Source organism: Chelonia mydas, chromosome 5 (genome assembly GCF_015237465.2).
Source record: "Chelonia mydas isolate rCheMyd1 chromosome 5, rCheMyd1.pri.v2, whole genome shotgun sequence".
NCBI lineage: Eukaryota > Metazoa > Chordata > Testudines > Cheloniidae > Chelonia > Chelonia mydas.
The window spans coordinates 127,792,393-127,816,038 of NC_051245.2; the positions used below are offsets into that span (position 1 = coordinate 127,792,393).

The 23,646-nt window shown below is 43.7% G+C and overlaps 2 protein-coding genes across 3 annotated transcripts in view; both read right to left on the bottom strand.

Annotated features, from left to right (window-relative positions):
- Nucleotides 1–1,263, bottom strand: part of KCMF1 (potassium channel modulatory factor 1) — a 65,388-nt gene extending 64,125 nt beyond the window's left edge. Inside the window, exons 1-2 of one of the 2 annotated variants that reach the window (XM_043546665.1) lie at nucleotides 1,187–1,263; nucleotides 777–847 (exon numbers count right to left, since the gene is read on the bottom strand). In XM_043546665.1, the coding sequence (XP_043402600.1) occupies nucleotides 777–847; nucleotides 1,187–1,248 (133 nt within the window). In that variant the 5' untranslated portion in view covers nucleotides 1,249–1,263. The other variant, XM_043546663.1, reaches the window with a different exon arrangement.
- Nucleotides 1,264–6,709: 5,446 nt separating this feature from the next.
- Nucleotides 6,710–23,072, bottom strand: FNTA (farnesyltransferase, CAAX box, alpha). Its single transcript, XM_037902303.2, has 9 exons — nucleotides 22,909–23,072; nucleotides 22,064–22,149; nucleotides 20,943–21,057; nucleotides 19,983–20,087; nucleotides 16,506–16,632; nucleotides 15,049–15,197; nucleotides 11,387–11,449; nucleotides 10,008–10,179; nucleotides 6,710–7,416 (listed from the first exon to the last, which is right to left on the bottom strand). The coding sequence occupies exons 1-9, from the start codon at nucleotides 23,007–23,009 to the stop codon at nucleotides 7,288–7,290; spliced, it is 1,047 nt and encodes a 348-aa protein (XP_037758231.1). The 5' UTR covers nucleotides 23,010–23,072; the 3' UTR covers nucleotides 6,710–7,287.
- Between the last annotated feature and the right edge of the window lie 574 nt (nucleotides 23,073–23,646).

A 23,646-nucleotide genomic window follows, 5' to 3' on the forward strand; every position in this document is an offset into this window, starting at 1 on the left:
TTGTGTATGCCTTGGAGGAGCCCAAGACAGATCCCTGCCATGAACAATGAGGAGTAAGTGGAGGAGAAGTAGGGAGACATGAGGGGGTGGGGGTGGGGGACTCCAGTTATGCTGAGAACCAGGATCTGTTTGAGACTCTGCCAGTCTAGCCAGTCCTGCCAGCTGGGCATGGATAAACCTGATGAAGGGGAAAGGAACTCTGTAAGGAAAAATGCATTTACACATTTACCAATGTTTAAATGTAAAGATAGCGCCCAGCCCCACCCCAAGCTAATAAGACAAAGGTATCAACTTCTCATTGTTTTACTCATTCAAGAAGAGGTAGAGGTACAAACACAGGCAGAGTTGGCATCTGCTTTTCATTCCCCTGTTGGGTTAGGTGGGAAGTGGGGCATGCACAGCAGTTTATGCCCAGAGGGCTGTACCTTATACCCTCCTGGGAGATCTCAAAATGTTCATGGAGATCCTTGGAAATCCTCTCCCGAAGGTTTCTAGGGATGGCTGCCTTATTTCTTCCCCCATGGTAGGGCATTTCCCACACTGCTCTGCTGCGAGTTCAGCAGGAGCCATTTCAGTAAATAGGCTGGCAGCATAGAGGCCAGACCAGCTTCGGGACGCCAGTAGCAACTGCCTTCTTTATGCCTTTACCCTCAGGAGTGAGATATCAGCTCAAACCACCACCTGTGGAAAATAGCGCCAGTGCTGCATTGCCCTACACACATACACATGGCATAGGGACTGAAAGCCCCTCCTTGGCCCTGGCAGGCCATACTCACCATGGCTGGGGCTGGAGAGCAGTGCTGTGCCAAGGGACTCCCTCCAACATAAGCATAATTTGACTTCTATACTGGTGGTAGGAAGAAGAGACAGGGAGTTTGATATTATTAATCATAGGTACAAGTCTTACTTCTTTCCCCAAAATCCTAATACCCTCCACTTTTCATTATTTTTGGAGATTCCTGGGTTTTTGGGGTTTCAGGATTTTTAGAGGTACTAGGGCTTTTGGAGTATCAGGAATTTCCTAGAAAGTGTTCTGTGGCTTTTGGGGCTTCAGATTTTTAGATATGCTGGGGTCTACTCACCACAGTGGTGCCTCCTGCAGGCCATCCTGGGGATTAGCTCTGCCAGCCTGAGCACCCTCTCTAGCTGGTGCCTCTCCTACCATCCTCTCCACCTGCAGACCCACCTCAGTCTAGGAACCACACCGTCCTCTTCATGACTCCAACCTCTGGTTTTGTCATTGTCCATATTTCCCTGCTTCTGGGGTTCAGTCCATTATTCTGGCCAGTTTCCCAGTGGTGAATGGGGCAAGGGGGTGTCCCAGGCCTGCTCACTACTCTGGATCCTAACTAAAGGACTCTGTAGACAGCAGGCTCCTACTGTGTCTCTTTAAAGTCAATGTGGCATCAATTCTCTAGGCCACTTTCCTGGGGCCCCAGCACCTTCTTCACCCTCTTTTCAGGGTATTCAGCCAGTGAGTCCCAACGGCCAGCCAGAAGCTCCCTCTTGCTCCTTGCCAGTAACTGCACAGTCCAAAGTGCTACCCTTTCTGCAACCTGCTAAGAACAAAGTCCTCACTTCTATCAGCTCCCCCACAGCTACTAACCCTGCTCTGCCCTGCAGCTCCTTTTGTATTAGCCTGCTGGGCCCTGATTGGCTGCTCCGTGCAGCCTCTCGGCCAGTTGGCTGCATCCCGCACAGACTCTCTAGGCCACTTGGAGGACTCACCTCCACTCCACTGCTCCTTTCTGTGATGAGGTGTAGCGGGCCCACAAGGCCTTCATTAGTCCCTTCCACTCTTGTGTGGAGTGAACACCCCATCACATGAGGCTTTTGGGATTTCCTGAGGTGCCTGGCCTTTTGGGGATTTTCAGGATTTGCTCAGATTCTGAGGCTTTCAGGTTTTTTGGAGGTGTGGGACTTTGGTGGTTTTTTGGATATACAGGGGCTTTTGGAGTTTCCAGAAGTGCTGGGGTTTGTTTTTCAGAAATGACAGGGTTTGGGTCTTTTTTGGAAGTGCTGGTGCTTTAGGGTTTTTTTTTAACTGTTAGAGTTTAGGGTGTTTTTGGAGGTTCCAGAGTTTTGGGGATGTGCCTGGGATTTGGGGATTTTCAGATGCGTTAGAGATTTGGTGGTTTTTGGAGACATTGGGTCTTTTGGAATTTTTAAGGATTTTTGAAGGTGCTGGGTTTTTTGGTTTTTTTTTTTTTTGATTTTCAGAATTTTCACAGGTGTCAGGGATTTTTGTGTTTTGGGATTTCCAGAGGTGCTTGGGATTGGGGATTTTCAGAGGTGCCAGGGCTTTAGGGGTTTTCAGAGGTTTCGTGCCTTTTGAGGGTTTTGGATTTTGGGAGGTGCCGGAGCTTTGGGGATTTTCAGAGTACGTGGGCTTTTGGGATTTTTGGAATTGCCAGGACTTTTGGGATTTTCAGGATTTTGGGAGGTGCCTTGGAATTTGGTATTTTTGGAGGAGTGAGGGTTTTTTTTTATTTTTCAGAGGTGCTGGTGCTTTTGTGGTTTGGGGACTTTTGGAGGTGCTGGGGTTTTGGGGGGTTTGAGGATTTTCAGAGGTGCCATGGCTTTTGAGGTTTCAGGATTTTTGAAGGTGCTGTGACTTTTGGCTTTTTCAGAGATACAGAGGCTTTTGGGGTTCTGACAGGTGCTGGGGCTTTTGGGATTTTTGGAGGTACTTGAAAGTTTTGGAAGTGCCGCTGCTTCTGGGTTTTCAGAGGTGGGTTCACAATTTTTCAGAGGAGCCAAGTCTTTTTTTTGTTTTTGGAGGCACCAGATATATCAGGATTTTTGGAGATGCTGGGACTTATGCGATTTTCAGAAGTGCCAGGGCTTTGAGGATCTTCTGAGATGTCAGGGACTTTTGGTTTTGGAATTTTTGGAGGTGCTGGGGCTTATGGGATTTTCAGAAGTGCCAGGATATGCATCAAAGTTTTAATCCATTAGGTAAAAACTGCGCTTCTGCTTACCATTGTTAGTTTCCAACTAAGATTACTCCGCATAAAGACTCTGCCAGGGACTTTGCATATAGGTTATGTTGAGCTATGCACTGACTCACAGGCAGCTGCTCTTTGCAATTTAGCTAGCAAGTGTGAAACCAGCTGGTTAGAATGGGGACCAGATGAACTAATGCCTTTTGTATATTGTATTTGCCCAGGCATGAATGAAGGAATGGTGATTTTCAGACTGCTAACTAGTGTTTTTGTAATATATGGCAGGGAACTTTAAACAATGAATCCCTGCCTGCTCCCCCCACCACACTTATATACACTAGTTTCCATTAATGCAGAGATGATACAAAAGATTTTTCAGCAAGGAAAATTGCAATTAAACACTATGGGCCAGATTTTAAAATCTGCTGCAGTCATAGTTGAAACTTTGGAGCCTAATCTCGTTGTCAGAAGGGATTTAAGCACCTGGGAGTCTAAATCCTATAACTGATGAAATTTAAACTCCTAAATCCCTTTTAAAAGTGCAATGTGGCTCCTAAATCAGTCAGGTGTTGCAATGCTGAGTGCAACACCTATCACCTTTACAAATCTGGGATTGAGGCAAAGATTCAAGAATGGGAGTTTAACAGCATTGTTTTGATTTGTATTATAGTAGCAGCTGGAGGCCCCAATCAGGGAGGCAAGAAGAGGACAGTCCCTGCCCCAAACAGCCTACATCTAAACATATGACAAGAGACCTTAAGATCTTGTTAAGTTCCTAAATAAGTGACCTGATTTTCACATGTGGCCACCAGCGCCTGTTGACTTTAAATTGATGGGTGCTTAGAACTCCTATTAATCTATGCTGAAAAGCAGCATTTCCATGGCAAATGTTTCAGTTCATTCCCTCCCCCTTCTTTCCCTGTCCCCCCCCCCCCCCCACACACACACCCACAACTATCCAGGATAACATTTTGGGGGTTTACCTCAGGCTGATAACAGACTTTTATATGTAGACTAAAATAACAGTTGCAGCTGCTCCCCTGTCTATTTTGAATCTGACCAGTTCATTAACCATGGACGACTGATTCGCTAATCCACCTTATCACCACTGTCAGAACCTAGAAAGAATAAATTCTACATCTCTTTAACCCCATTTTTTCTGCACATTGCTGCAAAGCACCTAACTTGGCTGGGCACTCATCCTCATCTATATGTAGTCACCACTGCACCTGTGCACTCCTTGGGAAAAACAAGTCTAGTAAATGAAGATGTTATATTGATTTTTCCCACTCAGACACTCGTTGCTTGTCCATAGGGGAAATTTACCAGTATAATTATACCTCTATAGTTTATACTGGTATAACTCCCTGTGTAGACACTTATTCTAGAAAGAGTATCTTTTTCCAGTTTAGTGTATACTAGAATCAGAATGACCATATGGGAAGTTATACCAGTATAATTAGGCTCACAGTAAATTTCTCTCTGTAGTAAAGCCCTGAGTGGCTGATCAGTTTCCTGTTTCATTTGATTATAGGCAGAGGAGGTAGCAACACATATAGCAAAGGTTACCCCATGCATGGTAAGACCCTATTTTAGTTGCTTATCACTTTGTCAAGCTAATTGTTGGGGTTGAAATTACCTAGGGCAGGTATCTGTTTCAGGCTGATTTTTTTAAGTTTCAGTTAAAATTAAGCAGTTTATGAGAACAAGATTAGGGAAAAATACATTGTTTTGCCCATGTTAAAAGAAGTAACGAGTTCAAGATGTGTTAGCCTCAGTCCCTTGAACAAGTGCAGAGCTTTGTTTATTGCTGTCTATAGGTCTATCTTATGAAATTCAAAGGAGTCAGGATCCAGGAAGGGAAAGACTGACTGACTCCCAGCTGTCTCAGGTAGGGTACCCTCACTGAGAGCACCTTCCTGAACACGGGAGGGTTTCAACAGGCCACATAGGAGCACTCTGTATGGATAGTGTTCTTGGCTGATCCAGTCACCTCTTACCTTCTCCTTGATAGGCAGTTCAGTCTATTTAGCTTAAGGCAAGTTTTCCAGACCTTTAATCATTCTTGTATCTCTTTTCTGAACTCCCTCCAGTTTTTCAACATACCCTGTGAAGTGTAAACATCAAAACTGGACACAATAGTCCAGGAGAGTGCTCATCAGTACCATACAGAAATAATATCACTTCTGTGCTCACATGTGCTATGCAGCTGTTCATACAGCCAAGGATTGCATTAGACAATAGCTCATGTATGTATACACAAGTATTTGTTTTCCTGAATTGATAGAGACAAATACATGACTTGCCTTGAAGAGCCTGGACTTACTCATGTCCTGGTAATTTTCTTCATTTATTCTGTAGTTTAATTATGGTTGGAAATTGTTTAACTGCCAGTAGAAGGTAAAAGTTTTAAATCTGTGATGGAACATCATGCTCAATGGAAATACTTGCATATAAAGTCTCTCTGATGACACTGTAGTTTTTCAGAATAATTTGATTTCAGGGACCCTCTCAGATTCCTATTAAACTTATTTTTCAACAGAGGGGGAAAAATACATTAAAAGCATTTATTAAAATAAAATTTAAATACAAGTTTATTGCCCCCTAAAAAGCTCTCAAATTTGGAGACTATAAATTTAATAAAATCATAGAACAAATTTTGTCTTGCATGCTAAAAATTGTTTAAGTTATAGGAGAAATACCAATAGTTATTTGGATACTTGTGCCTATCTGTAAAGTACAGTATGTGTTTCACTGATTTCATGGCACACAAGGCCTCCATCTGATATACATCTGGTGTTAACTCCATTGTTTTACTATTGCAAACAACAGAACAATTAGTGAAAGGTAAGACAGATTTTAGATTCCTCTAAACTACTACACAAATCTTTAGCTGTTCTGCACTTCAGTTGCATTGTATTTTTTCAGCTGATAGGGGAATGGTTGTTTTGTAGGGCTGAATCGTAAGTGTGGAGGAAGGGTAAAGGAGGAACAGGTCTGGGTATTTTTCTGCAGGAAGGCCACCAACAAGAACATTTCTTCAGCCCATCCAGATCTAGTTAAGGTAAGAGCTACACTATGTTGACTACATTTGTTTTGATCTATCTGATGCAAAATTGCTTCTCCATTTGCCACAAAGCTGAGGTTGGGTGAAGCTGGAGGAAAAAACCCCAGACATTTTGAAATGAAGACAGGTCTGGATGTTCCACTGAGAGGTTGGCTCTCTGAGTTCAAGGTACTCACCACTGTTGCCGTCCCATACAAATAACTCAAGGTTGCTCTTTACGTCAAGTATGATGAAAGCTCCCCGCTGCTGTCCGGATCAGAATGCTCCAAGGCACAAGATGCATTAAAGCAATATGGGAGTTTAAAACTCCTAACCCGGGGACTGACACCTAAAAAGCACCTTAAAGACTAACAGATTTATTTGGGCATAAGCTTTCGTGGGTAAAAAACCCACTTCTTCAGATGCCTGGAGTGAAAATTACAGATGCATCTGAAGAAGTAGGTTATTTTTACCCACGAAAGCTTATGCCCAAATAAATCTGTTAGTCTTTAAGGTGCCACCAGCCTCCTTGTTGCTTTTGTGGACAGACTAACACGGCTATTCCAATACTAAAAAGCATGTGTGTGCTGGAGTGTGTACCTGTCCGAGGCACGTCTTTTAATTTATGGTAAGAGATGTTAATGACAGGAAGCATTGTCTTGGTGCTACAAGACATTGTGAAAAGGAGAGAGAAACGTGCTAAAACACATACGAGCACTTGAAATATATCTACGCTTTTATTACAAAACCAGGTTGTTGGCATTAGTTGGGTACAATAATAGTTTTGTTGCTGCTGCAGAGCTGTTCTGGCCTATGGCAACAATTGCATTCCCTGCTTAAAGTAACTAGAATTAAGTTGCTTTATAACCATTACATACAAGTGATCTGCAATGAATCTTATAAGTACTGCATTAGGAAGTGGGGGGGGGCGTGGAGTGGATTAGGCTAGAGTGTGAGAAATTGATTCAGTGCCTTAAATAGCAGAGCATTATGTATTTCCTATTAAGAAATAAGTCCCTTATTTTGGCATACTTCAAGTAATTAAGTCTTAAATTCATTTTTGATCTACCTATAGCTATTGTCAGTAGCAGCAGTGACCCAAGGGGATTGTGTTATATTGAACACTTCACACTCAGTTCCTGTTAAAAGCAACACCTGTGCAGTGCACATAAAGTTACATCACACTCAGGCAGAGGGGAATAGTACATCTAAGCTTATACTACTGGCTTGTGCCCCTCTACTTGGAGTTCCTTTATAAGTATCTTAGAGCTTGACACCATCTTCTGCCACTTGCAGTTACTGCTGCTGATCTGTCCGCAAGTCTTGTTCAGTGCCTGTGCTGTGCTTGTTCTGAAGGGACCTTCCAATATACTTCCAATATTCCTTTCGGATTGTGTCTTTTTCATTAGCCAGAGTGTCACATAACTAAGAAGGAAAAGTTACAAAGTTGTCATATATTAAACCAAAAGCTTAACAGTCCTTAAAAAACACACATTAAGCACGGCCTTCTCTTCAGCGAGTAAAGCATGGTTTTTCATGCACAAGTTTTGCACTAGTATCCAGACTTCTGGTAAATGCATCTTCCTAAAAGCAAATCAATTATCTCTATAGTTTATGCCAACAGGGCCAGATTAACTCTCCTGTGGGCCCGGGACTATTAGATTTTGTGGGGTGCCTGGGGGTTTGGAGTACAGGAAGGGGCTCAGGGCTGGGGCAGGGGATTGGGGTGTGAGAGGGGGTGCAGCTTTAGCTGGGGGGTGGGGCCAGAGATGGGACAGGGGGTTGGGGTGTGGCAGGAGGTTCAGGGTAAAGGCTCTGGGTGGGAGTTTGGGTGCGGGGGGTGGGGGTGCTAAGGGCTGGGGTGCAGGCTCCAGTCTGGAGGCGCTTACCTTGGGTGGCTCCTGGTCAGTGGTGCAGCAGAGCTAAGGCAGGATCTTCTCTGCTCTGCTCCCCAGCATGTCCAGTCCCTAGATGGAGGGGCCAGGCTGCTCTGTGCAGTGCCTGCAGGCGCTGCCCCCACAGCTCCCAGCCAATGGGAGCTGCAGAGCCGGCCCTGGGGGCAGTGTGCAGAAATTCCCTGAACACCCATTGCCTAGGGGCCGCAGCGGCATGCCGGTGACCCGGTGCTCATGGCTCCAGCCTCACTGGGGGGGGGGGGAGCGCACAAGGCTCAGGGGCCAGATGAAAAGCAGTGGGCTGCACCTGGCCTGCGGGGCCCCCGTTAGCCCGAGGCCCTGGGCTGCAGCCCCTAAAGCCCCTGCATTAGTCCGGACCTGGATGCCAAACAGAAGTTTGTCTCCTGTGACTCTCCAGTCCTAGGTTAAATCTTCCCCTGACCACCTTACAGGACATCTGGATATTTTGCTCCATCCCCTGGGTATAAATATTGCCCTTCAAATGTTCCATTCAGTTTTTTGTTAAGCAGAACACTGCGTCTTGTTTGAGCCAGAGCTTGGTACCACCAACTTCAAGCCCCACGTATATTAAAGAACCAATGCTTAGCAGAACAGTGCTGACACTTAAGAGGCATGAAAGTTTAAGGCATCAAGGCAAATTTTGGTGCTGGTGGACTGTGAAGGATGAGTGGTATAAAGCCATGGTGTGCCCACATCTTGAATACTACATGCAGATCTGGTTGCCCCATCTCAAAAAAGGTACATTGGAATTGGAAAAGGCTTAGAAAAGGGCAACAAAAAGGATTAGGGGTATGGAACAGCTTCCATATGAGGAGAGAGTAATAAGACTGGGACTTTTCAGCTTGGAAAAGAGACGACTAAGGGGGGATATGACAGAGGTCTATAAAATCATGACTGGTGTAGAGAAAGTAAATAAGGAAGTGTTATTTACTCCTCCTCATAATACAAGAACGGGGGGGGGGGCAGGGGGGGCCAAGGATAGCTCAGTGGTTTGAGCATTGGCCTGCTAAACCCAGGGTTGTGAGTTCAATCCTTGAGGGGGCCATTTAGGGCTCTGGGCCAAAAATTGGGGATTGGCCCTGCTTTGAGCAGGGGGTTGGACTAGATGACCTACTGAGGTCCCTTCCAACCCTGATATTCTATGATTCTATGAAGAACAAGGGGTCACCAAATGAAAATAGGCAGCAAGTTTAAAACCAATAAAAGGAAGGATTTCTTCACACAATTCACAGTCAACCTTTGGAACTCATTGTCAGAGGATGCTGTGAAGGCCAAGACTATAACGGTTCAAAAAAGAACCGGATAAATTCATGCAGGACAGGTCCCTCAATCTACCTCATGCTAAATTCCATTACTGTTACCCTCAGAGGTTTTAAAAAAGCTCTTTAAGAACCACGTTGAGTTCTGCTCTACCAGTCTTGTGGACCACGAAGCTAAAGGATTCTCCCTATACATATCAGTTATTTTGAGGATAAGAGCCCTCTGCTAAACTAGGTAGAGGGAAGTAAGAGCATGTTAGGAACTTACACAAAGGTGTTTTTAAAAAACAACAAAAAAACCTGTTCTTTCAGCAATTTGAAGGCTCATTTATTTTCTTATTAGCATTTCCTCATTTTCTTGCGTGTAATGTTTGGGATCTTTCTGCTTTTCGCTTCTGTCAAGTGAAGCAGAGGTGGCCTCTGTTGCTGGCAAGCTACTATGGAAATTCTTGCATACGGACTGATTGACACTAAGAGGCCAAGGATTCACATACTGTACGATTATTAAGAACAGGACACTGCTAATGGAAGTCAAATGCCTTCTGAGTGCAGGGAAAAAACAACTCACCAACATCCCTGAACTTCTGAGTGGCTAAGAGGATTTCTCTTCAGTATAATGAGAAGTAGTAGACAGATAGTGCACACTAACAATTTGTTAACCACAGTGCACAGTAATGGAAACTACTACTTAATGCAGTCATCTCCAATAACTGTGCAATTAATGTACAACTCTATTTTACAAGAGAGCTTTTCCATTAAAATAATCCAGTCTTTGCTCTGTGTGGCAACAGATTCAGCGAGACAAACTCCCTGCGGTAGAGAAAGTGAGCTCTCAACTCACCTCTAATGCTTTGTTTAGTGTTTCTTCCTTGTCCTCACACTGGTTTTCTAGCATGTCTTCATATATATCCACAAGGAAGGCAATCAGATAGGGAGAACTGTGGCTTGGCTGTAAATTCAGCAGTTGCTCTAATAGATTTTGATATTTGGAAAGACCATGATCCTGCAGAATCCTAAAACAGAGATTAGTAAGTACTGCTGGCAGCTTTGACAAAGAATTAAGCAAGTTTTGGCTTTGATAGATTGATCTGAAGATTTTAATCTAACAGGAGCTATAAATATAAAAGAGGCAGAGGGTAATAGATGTAGTTCAATATAGCAACAAGTCAGCATTGCTGTAGCAGTGGTTTTCAACCTTTTTTCATTTGCAGACTCCTAGAATAGAGGTGCAGACCCCTTTGGAAATCTTAGGCAGTCTGCAGACCCCTGGGGCCCACAAGTTGAAAACCACTGCTGTAGTAAGCTATTGATGAACATCTCAAGTGCACAGTGAGACACGAGGCAGGGTGCATTTAACCAACAACCTTCTAATGCATAGCTGGTGTAGCCTAATACATTCATTTCCTCCCCCCCCCCCCCCCCCCTTTTTGTTTTTTAAAGTCAACTTTTGGTGGTTTTATGCCACATACCCTTCCATTATTAAGTATGGCTCACAGCAAGATGAGCAAGATCAAGCAAAAAGGTTATAAACTGCTTTCCTCTACTACTATGAAAATATTTTAAGTTGTTGGGACTCTGAACTCAGTTTCTTAAACTGAATGTTTCAGCACAGCTAGGAAGGAGAGGTGGAAAGTGTGTGGGAGAGAGATGACAGGAGCAGGGTGGCACTATATAATGCAGAACTCTTAACCCTTCAAGGTCAGGGGAAAGTCCTTTTCTCTTTACTGCATCTTGACTCTAGTCAACAAACTAATGGCGCTTTCATTTCTCTTTCCGAGTTCTGTACTATCAAAGACTTTTCATTTCTGTACAAAGCACCATCTTGTGTTTTGCAGAGGGGCTAGCACACTGTCAGCACTCCATGAATAAAAATAATGTATATGGTATTTTAAATACTTAAGACTTTTTTTTTGGATCCAGTAAATAGAAGCAACCTGCTGTGCACTTTCAAATGTGACCAGTATTGACGATCCCCTGCCAAAGCTACCCAATCAGTAATTATACGGAAAGTGGGCCAGGAGATTAGGTTACTATATTAGCCCTTAAAGTGGGTATAACCTCAGGCTTATCTGGATCATTGCTTTTCAGTTGTTCCCTCAGAGCTGTAAACACGTCTAGGCATGAAACATTCAATGTGAAATGGCCTGCAAGTGACACCAACCTGCAACAATCCCCCTTACCAGAAGCCCTCACCCCACAGATATGAAATACAAGTCTCACCCTTTTAGATAGTTCCATGCACTTTCATTATGTGGCACTGTCTTGATCATTTCTAGAGTGTACCTATGAGGGAAAACACGGGTTACACTTCTGTCAGAGGTCAACGAGCCAAAAAGAGAAACATGTTTTCTTTACCCAGACTCAGATCTCCTTTGCAGCCTCCTCCCCATCTCACTGGTCTCAGCCCTCCTCTGCATAAGCTTTTTAAAATACAGACTAAAGCAGACATTTTGCTGATCATCTCAGATGGTGGCATAAAATACAACTGCCATGCAACTTAACTGCAGTTGTCATGACAGGGCAAGCCACTGCAGGATAGCGGTTATGTGTCCGGAGGCACTTACCTTCAATTTACAATATATGAATTCCTACAATTATTTTGCAGTTTATTTCAGGAGAGGGTAACTCTCCCACATAGTATGACATAATAAGCCTATAGCAGAATATGCAATTTGATGGTATGTTGAAGAGGGGCACATGCTAGGACTGCAGAATCCACAGATGCCGGATTCCATTTCTTTGTGCGCATCCACAGCACTTTTTGCAAAACTCCACTTACAAGGCCAATCAGTTGCACCTGTGCAAACTCACTGGAGGCATATAGCACCGGTGCCAATGAGGACATGGGCTGTTCCTTCCTAGTTCAGTGGCAGAGTTAAAGTGAAGAGAAGGAGCAGAGAAGCAGCTTCTTCAAGCGCACAGTCAGGAGGGTCATCCACCAAGCAGAGTATTAAAGAAAATGTCATGTTTCCAGCTCTACCAAAAAAAAAAAAGCCTTCACGTTCCTCTCCCTCCACTAAATCCCCAAGCAGTGAGACTCATTTCCAGAAACGGGTGAGAGCAATGAGCAGTTTTGCAACCAGTTTTCGATCTCAAAATATTTGAACCTTCTCGCCCTTCTGGAGCAGCCTTTTTACAATCACTAGCAGAGGAACAGAGCTTACCGCCGCCATAAGAAATCTTGGCAACAGCGGGTAGGCTAAGGTCTATGCTGAAATCTAGAAAGATTAACCCTTCAAGTCTGGTTCTAGAGTAGGAGTCAGATTAAACTTATGTCAATTTGAGTTCTGAACACAGGGTCATCCTTCACAAATAGATCTAAGAAGGTGTCCAATCCCTAGCTCTGGAGAATTAATCTGGAAATGCCTAGTCTCACAGGCATAGAAGTGGTACAGATTCAGTAACTTTCAAGAAAGAGCTATCTACTGTGAGAAAACAAAAATGAATGTTTTTTTCTTATTGCTTTCATTTAAAGTCTTTCAACCCTCTTGATGAACGCCCAGTTGGACTGCTTCAAGGGCTTAGGATGTGCTCTGAAGAGGCACTGGGTCATTCCACGCAGAGTGAACGGATTGAAATAAACATTATTTCTATCACCAATTTTAATTATGAATTAAATCAGAAAGAAGGAAACCTTCATTTTAATTTTGTTTTGCATTTGTACTTTTTACTTATTTCCCTAAAGAGGGGTTGATTCTCATTGGTTAGTAACCATTAAAAAATATTGGATTTGCAACTAACTATAGCCTTTGCACTAGATTTGATATTTGTTTTTGCTAACCAGGAGGATACACTGTATCTATACACACTTAATTATACAACTTAACATACGGGTAATTTTTATTTTTTTATGTTAGAACATGGTGAACGACTAACTAATTTTTTACTCATGGTGTGTGTCAAGCTCTATTTGGATGGCAGTAGGAATTCCTTTAGAATTGTTTTTCCACTAATTAAATATAATTACCTTAAATGTGCTAGATACATAATAAAAAAGTTAAGTTTACCAAAACTTGTTTTGTATTTAAAAATGAACTAATTTATTAACCAAAGGAAGTATTCTCTATAGTTAGTCAATCGAACTGATTGTTTCTGGTCAACCTGTCCTTCAAGATTTTAGAACTAGTACATCTCCTCCACTCACCGCTAGTTTTTGTTCATAGACTGGAAGAGCTTTCCTGCTTTTTCAACGCCCAGTCGCTTTTCTAAATGAGCTAGTCATTGAGCTGAACTAGTTGAAAAAACTGAAGAGACAATATTCCCTGTGCACTTGCAGAAGTAGCTATTTCTACCTAAGGCTGCTTTAGGCCTCAAACGCCGGTTTCAGGTGCTCAGTCAGCGACTTCTCTCAGTTCAGGGGTCTGACTTTCTTTAAAACTTCAGCAGCAAACATTCTACTTGAATTTTTTGTTTAATCGATGTAAATGATTTTAATAGATTATACTAAGTCTAGACCTTAGTGTAGGATGTCAATTTCAAATATTTTTTCTTTTAAAAAATAAACCTATTTAAAATAAAAATCTGGGTTTTTTTGTTTTTAAAAACACCCAGATTTTTATCCAAAATATTTCCTTACTGTAATGTGCTTAGTTTAGGCAGAAAGAACTTTTTTTTAAAAAAAAAAAATAACTGTTAGCCTAGTCTTCTCCCTTGGGATCTGAAACTCAAGCTGATGCTTTCCTTCTTGCATCATCTTCAGCAATAAACATTTCTGAAAATCAAAGCAGGCCCTCAGTTACACCAGTGCTATTTCTGAAGAGATTCCAAAGTTGAGGGGCCCTCATATCCAGAAACTCAGTGCTTTATACTGGGGGCTCCAGCCCAAGCATCTGTGCTGATCAATCTCATGGCAGTACTGCATGGGGAGAGATGTGTTTTCTCAAGGAGATGGGGCCCTAGCTAATAATGTGCTTTATAGGTCAGTACCAAAACCTTAAATTCTACCCAGAAATCAATAGGCAGCTAGCGCAGATCATGGAGCACTGTCAGAATATGCTCGCAGCAGGATATTTAGCTTAAACTAGCAGGCTGCCAACTTCTGTTTCCAGATGGGTTCAATACATAGTTCCATATAAACTGCCCGGCAGTAATGTAACCTGGAGGTGACAAAGGCATGGAAAGCAGTAGTAAGGTCTGCATCAAGAAACAGATTCTACCTGTTGGACTCCCACAAAAGCCATCCTGGCTATTGCTGATCTCTGATCAGCCAGTGGCAGCTGAGAATCTAATAAGTCCCCTAAGTTGCAAACTTGAACAAACAAAACCCAAAAGGACAGATATCACCATCCATTCTTCTGCTTTTTTCTCATGACCAACCTCACCTCGCCTGAGCCTTAGCCACCTAGTTCTCATTCATGCCCCAATCTCAACCAAGCACTAGGTGCATCCATTGACCGCTTTACTCTGGTCAGAGGAAATGGAGGCAAAGCTGAGTGTCATCCACATACTTAGGATACTGCAATCCATATCTCTACACTAACCCTCCCAACAGATCCAGATATACATTCAACAAGAGGGGACACAAGATAGAACCCTTCATAAGTGCTCTGGGGGAGGAAAAGAAGTTACCCACTAGAATGCTCAGCAAGTAAGAGAGCTACTCAAGATCGGCTTCTCCAACTCAAACGTAGCTTGCAGACAAGTCATCACCTCATTATCAATGGTATCAAAAGGCATCTGATAGATCTAACATGAGCATGGATGCTTGATCTCCTGATTATTGTTCAAAATCTTCTACCAATGCCAGCAGTGTAGCTTTTATTCTGTACCCAGGGAAAGGTCAAGGGGAGCTGAAGCCTCTGAAGCATTCAAGAGCATGCCTCACTTCTTTTGCCTATGAGAAATGGAGGGCACCAAATGTAATTGTGCACAGCATTACTAACTGGACTTCTCTCTCTAGAACAGCAGGATCGTTGTAGCCTGTGGTGTTGGAAATTACAAAGTATCTTTGGTTCCAGACAGAGTTGTTTCTCACATCCTCTTTCAGAAGCTGGTCTACATACTCCAGTTCATTATCCCACAGTTTGAACTCCTACAATGGTGAGAAGAAAAAAACAAAATAAAAAACCTCACATTTAAACACGTTTTAACAAATTCTAGTTACTTCCTTCTTCATTTGAAGAATTCCAACCTAACTTCTCTCACATTGGACCCCAAGATTAGACCTAGTTGAAGAAATCAATGTAGTAAATTGTGAAATTAGTTAATTTTGGGGAAAAACAGGAGGTATAATGGGAAGTGTTAGGCAACCCTCATTATATAGAGAGGGGGTTCTCAGGACAAATTTTTTGGTGGCCTCAAAGTGAAGCCATGAACTCTTGCTGGTGGTCACTCTCACACTTTTTCCTAAAATACTTAGCTAGCTTTAGGAAAAACAAATAAATATGCACATATATAGATTCAGATCATTGTAATTTATTGATTGCTAGCTACTAAGTCTTTTGTGAAAAGTGATATTAAAAATAAAAGTATCACTTACTCAGCCCCAGCAAGCCTGGGGACAAATTAAGCTCTGGCTATGGGGGGGGGAGGAGGGGAGAGCAGGCAGGGTCAGCTATACCATTTTTGCCGCCCCAAGCACTGAAAAAACCTGTCGCCGCCGAATTGCCGCCGTGGCCAGCAGGAGAGAGAGAAGCTGCTGCCAAATTGCCACCGCGGCTGGAGGAATGGAGAAGCTGCTGCCGAATTGCCACTGCCATGGAAACTCTTCTGCCCTTTCTGACTGCTGCCCCAAGCATCTGCTTGGAACGCTGGTGCCTGGAGCCGACCCTGGGGGCAGGATAGGCAGTAGGAGCCAGGGGCAATTGGAGGCAGTCCAGGGGGAGACAATGGGGGGCCAGAGCCCAAAGCCTCGTGGCTGGGAGATGGGGATGGAGCCTGAAGCTGTGTGACCGCAGCCTGCTGCTCCACCGCCCCAGGGAAGCTGGGAAACTCACTGGCTGCCTGCTCCTCCAGCTTTGTGCCCCAGCTGTGTCCAGAGGGGCAGCAGACAACACCACAGTGGTGCATCCAGGAGCATCATGTAGGGGAGGGGCCACTGCTTTTACCCCATCCCCACCCCAATCACAGCCCAGGAGGCTGTGGCCACAAGAAAAGCAGCTGGTGGCTGCATTTGAGAAATGCTGATCTAGAGGGTGCTACTAGTGCTTCCTGTAACAAAAGGCACAAAGGCAAGCAGCCAGCAGCAAATTTTGAACTGGTTAATTCTGAGTTCACACCCACACAATTGTTTTCACTCCATCTACACAAGTCAGTATGTAAAGTTCCATTTAAGAAACAAACCTCTACAATTTTGGGAGGATTCTCCCTACAGAGAAAGCAGCAGACCTGGATACAATACCTGAATAACCCACTGTCTGTGCTGCCAAGCATGGTAATTCTTGGCATCCTGGTTAAGAATTTCAGCTATAAACTCAAGCTCTTGAGATGGATCCTTCAGCCACTCTACCAACACCCGTCTGTGGTGCCTAAAGATAAAGTACAAGAATTTAAAAAGCTTTCCTTCCAATATTTGCTTGACCATTAGACTTTATTAAAATACCACCTGATTACAATACTTACCAGGACAAACAAAAAACACCAAGACACCAACCCATCACCAGAGTAGTACTTTTTAAAAGAACCATGAAACATTTCACCTAGCTTTTCTAGGGATTGCTATAGTGTAAACTTGCAACAAGAAAATGCCAGAAATGTATCTACATATTAGTACATAACCTCTTAAAGAAGGATAATTGCTATGTTTGACATGCTTGAGAAGTGGCTGAGAAAAGCCACACAGAATGAGGGTATAATCATTTAAATAGAACTGAGTTTGAGTACACAAGATGGGTCATGCTTGAGACAGTATCACACTTAGAAACTTGCCAGATCGCCAACAAGTGATTTTCACGGTTAGACCCATCGTTCAAATAGAAACCCCCCTAAAAACCTAACAATTTTTCCCCTATGAACACTGAAGTTCTCTATCACTTATTTTTTCCCCATCTATTTTACATTGTCATTTGTCACTGAATTTAGAATGCCTTCCTAAGCTTTCAGATTCAGTGTGTTCCAGTATACATGAAAACCTGCACATAGTCACTCCCAACTTCTAAAGTAAGTGTTGTAAACATTCTATTAATGCCTTATTTGTCCCACCACTTCATTTCTAGGAAACTGGAGCAAGGACACGAGTACTAATTTCAAATCAAAGTTTCTCAAATGTCAGAAAGCAGAGCCAGTCAGAACCTTTGCAAGGATCACCCCAGCATAAATTCTTCAGTTCAATTCTTTGGCCTCTGTCAGGCAGCGAACAACATTTCAGATACTCCTATTACTCTGTAGCTCTAATATGGCTTTTCCTTTTCTTGGGAGCCAGCGTTTAGATTTCAGAAGCCTCTTCATGGCAACATTTACTACCCTTTGGGTCAGGGTTGGCAGAGGTGACACCCAATTAGTTTCTTGCTGCTTGCTCAGGCATTCATATTGGTGGTCTGTCTCCAGCTAAAGATGAGAGCACAAAAGCATGCAAATGTTCTGCTTGCTCCTGCAACCTGTCCTCCTCTGTATCTGAGGACAGAGGTGCCAGTGAGACCCTAATTTATCCAATCTTTGTCAGCTGTCAGTTTCAGAGGCTAAAAAGAATGGGAAGATGGACTTCCTCCACAACAAATATGCTATTCGAGCAGCATACAAGCTTCTCCTTCCCACACCACGCAAATGGAGGGAAGCAGCAGGCGCAGACTACCAGAAAATCTCAGGAAAAGAGTGGGCAAATAAAATGACCATGGGTTTCAACTCCTGTTTGCAAGGGACTGGCTAGCTGTCTTCCTTTATACATCTCTCCAGCTATTCTTGGCTCTTTTTCCGGTCAGCTCAGACACTTCCACCCAAAGTCATCCTGGGCTGAGGAGCAGGATTCATTAATTACCTTTGCTCTTTTCCAGAGGCCACTCCTCAGTCAGAAAAACATCTTCTAGTCATACCAGACAACTCCTTGACCACAGCACATCTGAAAAGGGAGGCACCAGAAACTCGTCTCCACAAACATGACCTGTTTCCTTTTCAGTAGGCTCAGCTGCATCTTCTTTCACTCACTTGAGGAGGTTCACATCAAAGTATCACTAAACCTGGACAACCTTACTAGGTGGTGTAGGATCTCAAACATGTGCTCACATGTTAGTAGTCCTATGGGGAGTCCCAAAGTTTGATTCATTTGCATTAAAGCTCAATGCAAAGACTCATGGTTAATTTTCCAAGATGCAAGCACAAAAAACTAAGAGCAGTGGGTTCCTTGTCTTAACACTGGCCAAGGCACCTCACCTGTATTTTCCCTCTTCTTTCTTTTGTGGCTAAAGCTCGCCACAAAGTCTCTCTCTTTGGGCAGGCCTATGCTACAGCCTAAGTTGATATAACTTACATCACTCAAGGATGTGAATATATAGCACTGTAGCGTAGACTTGCCCTCAACTGAAATAGCCCTAAGCTGGTCGAGATACAGAGGTCCAGGAAGCACTCTACCATGCCACAGTGTCCTAGGTTCTGGGGAAGATCTGCACAGTTCTACACTGAAAATTTGGTCACCCTGCATAAAGCTGGAATACATCACAGATACTCCCTATAAATAAAACCAAGGCTATAGGTCTGGCTCAGCCCTTAGAAACTCATCCTACAGCAATAAGAAGTGTCCTCAGTTCCCTGAACACAATAGGTCTCTCATCTTCATATCAATAATTCTCAAAGCAGTTGGCCAGTCCACCCAAATGTATGAAATACCCAAGAAGAAAACTGAGTTTGGTCTTTTGTGAGCTAAAGAGTAATCCCTTCAGGCCTGTGGATTTCTTGTATTTCCTCTGTTAAAGTATCCATTTTAGTAATCACTCTGTCCAGGAAGGTATTGAGTGCTGGAAGCCCTTTCTATTGTATTTTTCCACAGAGTTTTGCAGATTTTGCCCAAATGAGCCTCTAGTATAAAATCTAGGGGCTAACCTGGCATTTTTTGTTCTAATCCAAAACTTCCACTAAGAATAAAGTTACAATTTAAATTCAAGGCCCTATGAACATGAATAAAACATATTGCTAATTTCCTGCCCTGTTTGGTCTTTTCACCTTGGATGAAGTCTCATGAGACTAGAATAGCTGAAGGCCAGCATATCTGAAGCATTCAAAGCCTCTGGGAGGGTCAGCCAGCTTGTCCCCTGGTTTGTTCTGCAACGTGCTGACAATGGCTCTGCCCTAGACTGGAAGATCTGCAGACCAGCAACATAACTGTTCTGTAGGTTCTCTCTCCAGGCTTCCAGATAGTGGAAAGCTGAGACACTTTTTAGATGAGACACTTTTGTATATTTATTTTACATGGTTGGAAACTGCTGTGATATGTAATTTATCTTTGGCAGACATATTTCTGTATACACTACTACCAGATACATCCACTCCCTGTTAGAATTCGTAGCCAGAGCCTTTAGAGAACACAGTCATCCCTCTCCATTATTTCATTTGGGAGGATTTCTACAACAAAAAAAGCAACATCCAAGAGCTGCTGAAAGCTAAAAATTCTTCAGTTGTATTTTCTTTATTTTTGTTGTGTCAGAATAAGTCTGGTAGTTTTAAAACTTTTCAAATGCCTAACTACATTACTTAGTACTCCTAGCATTGGAGTAGAGAGTTATGGAGAACTCTGCCTGGGGGAAGTCCTGTTTAACATCTCTGAAACTGGCTCCATCCAAGGAGTAAGGGTGAATCCTTACCTCCCCACTTTTAGAACTGGCAGCCATGTCCATTTCTGAGGTGGTAAAAGGTAAGACAGTTTATCTCTAGAAATCAAAAAGATTTTTACCAGACTTGGTAATTCTTTGGCTGGTCTTCAATGATAGCTGTAATATAGTTAATTTCCTCATGTAGGTCCTTTTTCAATGAATGCAGGAGGACTCTCCGGAAATGCCTAAAGAAAAATAAAACACACACACCATTTAGGAGGTTTTTTTTTTTTTTTTTTTTTTTAAAGCTGGAGTAAATTCATTTAAAAATACTTTAAGAATTAAATAAATTTTTAAGAACACAACTAATTCTGAAGACATATTCATTATTGGGTAGCTGGTAGTAACCAAAATAGGTAAGGTTATAAACATATTGCTATCCAAGATCTTAGCAACTTTAAGTTTCTACTGAAGACTTGTATACCCCATATCTGTTGCAATTTCACTGAACATAGTCTTCCTGATATGAAAATAACTGGTATAAATCAATGCAATCATATTAATAGGAAAAATACACAGGGACGCATTTGACAGTACCTATTGGTTGAGAAATCTAATTCTGTGAATTCAGAAGGCCTTACAAGTTTAGTATTTACTTGAAAATTAAACTGGCGGGTATTGCAAAGGGGACTATAGAACTACTTCAGTAATATTTACTACAAAAAAACTAGCAGCTAATATATTTAGCTATGATAAGAACTTCCTTTGAAACAAGCAGGAAATAGTTCCAGTCTTTTCACTAGGAATGTGTGCCATCAGAGAGACACTTTCAATATGATTTGTCATGTCATCTTAATCAGTGGTGGTTTTTAATGGCTAGGCCTAATCTTGTTGGAAAGTTTAGACTATCAGATAGCATTTCCCAGAAATTAGCGATACTGCATTAAAATTTTAATTTATGAGCCTGCTGCAGCTTTCCAATAATCCCCAGCCTCCCAGAAAGCAAGCAAGGCCAGTCATATTTTGAATAATACACTGCCAGGATAGTTGAAAGAGAAATCAGGTAATCTAACCAGCTAATTTTAATTACCATTACTTACCACACTGTGTAATTTGCAGCATTCAGTTCAATGGCATCCCCAGTTAGCTGAAAAGCTCTTTCACTCCTTTCATCCCGCTGCAGAACAGCCCGAAAGTAATCGTAGACATCTCTGACTGGATAGATGACAGTGTGTTACCCAAAACAACTAGAAGAAATCCCGAATAGAGAATTTAAGACTGGCAACCCATGGATGCTACTTTGTGTGTGTAAAATACTATTCCCTAAAACCCTGTTTGAAGGTGTTTGGGCCTAACAGTCTGCATACTGATACAATAGCACTGTTTACTAGAATCATTGTGGTGGAATGCTTTACATCTCTCATACTAGAAAACTCCCAAAACATCTTTCAACACATCATCTAGATAATGTCCAAAATAGTCATGAGAGCACTAGGAGTCATGCTATTTCTCTACATTCTTGAGATCCATTATTGCATTTTTCTCTAGGCCTAGCCACACCATCCTAATTGCTTGCATTACCTGGAATGTGGCCGTCTACCAAGGAGTTTTAATACTTGCTTTATTTATTTAACAGACTTAATTCTATAATTTTTAAAAGATCATTTCTAAAAATTTGAAAAGAAACAGGAGGGTTTTGTTTTTGTTTTTAAAAGCGTGGGCACTCCAGGATGTGAAGGTTGTAAAGCAGGCAAACATTATCCTTGGAACTCTGAGAAACCCAAGATTCTCCAGTCTCTAGAAAAATGCAAGTTTATGGAATTGTTCCTTTAAAAACAGGGACAGTATTAAGGCCATTTCCATGCTTCAGTTTTTTTAGTTTCAATAATACCCAGTAATTTTGACAAAGTGAAATACTTAAGCTTTGTTCTAGGCTCAAGTTGGTTTACAAATAAATTCTCAAAAAACAAATGTGTATGGTAATTTTACCTGGTGTATTTACCATTTTAATATTAAATTCTCAACATTTAAAATTCACTTCTAGAGGACTACAGGAACCTTAAAACATGTTTTTATATAGTTACTAGCAGAGACACCCAGCACAAAAGCGTATATTATTGAAAACTAAACTCTAGCTTCAGTGGTGCCACTGACATATTACACAGATGTTTTCACCTTACCAAGGTTTAATTATACTTAAAATCCTTTTTTTTAAACTTACATTTTTCACTATAGATGATCTGAACCACAGGATTTGGCCCGTCATTTTGAGGTACTGGTTCAATGTCAGCCCATTCTTTTCTGTGCCTGTAAATTTACATTGTCTTTTCAGTGTTTTATTAGGAAAAACGACCCAAGCCACCCCCGAAAAAAACCACATGTATTCAGTTGTACTATTCTTCATGGTGGTCATGATCTTTGCCACAGAGTGGCATGATACAGACATAAGTCACGGGGTAAGCCATATCCGCGGGTCATGTCCTAGCCTAGGACTATGTTCCTTGATCTTGGAGGAACAAGCTGGGGGAGGTAATACCGTCTATTGGCCAACTTCTATGGGTGAGAGAGAGAAACTTTTTCGGCCACAAGCTGCGCCAGCTCAAAGGCCGAGCTCTCAACGCAGCTCAGCGTTTGGGCCAAGGCGGGTGACTCGGCGGCCACCCCAGAACCCCGACGCCCGGCCAGGTGCGTTGGCGGCAGCCGCCGCCGCGAACGGCTCTTGCGGCGCGCCGTCAGCGCCCTGCCGCGGAGCGCTCTGTGCCTCCCTCCCCGCCGGAGGCTCCCTCCTTCCCCCGAGGGTCTCTCCCCCGGCTGGGCCGCCCCCTGCTGAGCGCTCTCCCCTGACTCCCCGCGCCGAGACCCGGCCAGACCCAGCGGGCCCCTGGCCCCCTCCCGCTGGCCGCGCTGCGCTGCGGCGGGAGCCCCCCGGCCCTGGCGGGAGCCCCCCGGCCCTGGCGGGCGGACCGGGGACCCGCCTCCGCCCCCCGGGACGGCCCGGGCCCCCGCGGAGCTGCTCCGATCTCCGGGGGAAGGCAGCGGGGCGACCCGGCCGGAGGGGACCGCTACCTGTACAGGAGGTAGCCGCCCGGCTCCAGGGGCTCCCCGTCCTCCGGCTCCGGCTCCTGGGGCTCCCCGTCCCGCGCCTCCGGGCCCTCCACCTCCGCCATCGCCGCAGCAGCCGGGAGAGGGCAGGGACGCTTCCGGGGACGGCTCCGCACACCATAGAGAGGAGACCGGGGACAGCTAGAGAGTCTCCTCCAGGCGGTGCCCACGAGACTCGGCCCTTCCGGTCCCCCCCTCGCGTCACAGAGCGGGGGGCGGGGCCGGTCCCCGGGCAGCGCGAGGCCGCTCGGCTCCTGGGCGCGGGGACAGCCCGGCTCAGGGCGGCCACGGCTGCGATACGGGTATAAAACATGGGCTCTTGCCAGCAACCACAAGGAAATGGAGGCCTCAGTGCAGAAAAGGCAATAAAATCGTGTTAAACACACGCGGAACAGCCCTCCAGTGGAGTCTCAGAGAAGCTATTCCTAGTGTCCCAATGGGAGGGGAGCCGCAGCTACCTAGGGAAGAAGGATGCGGGTCTTGTGATAAATGTGGAGACCCAAGGTCAATTTTTGTGTGATTTTAGGAGAGTTGCATAGTCTGCCTGTGCCCCTGTTCCCCATCTGTAACATGGGGATAAGAGCAGTGCCCTGCCTCACAGGGGGGTGATGATGCCAAACTTCCGTCGTGATTGCTGGACGCTTCAGCGATGGGGGCCGTGTCAGTTGATGGATCATGGCTTTCCCCGAGGAGAAAGTGGTT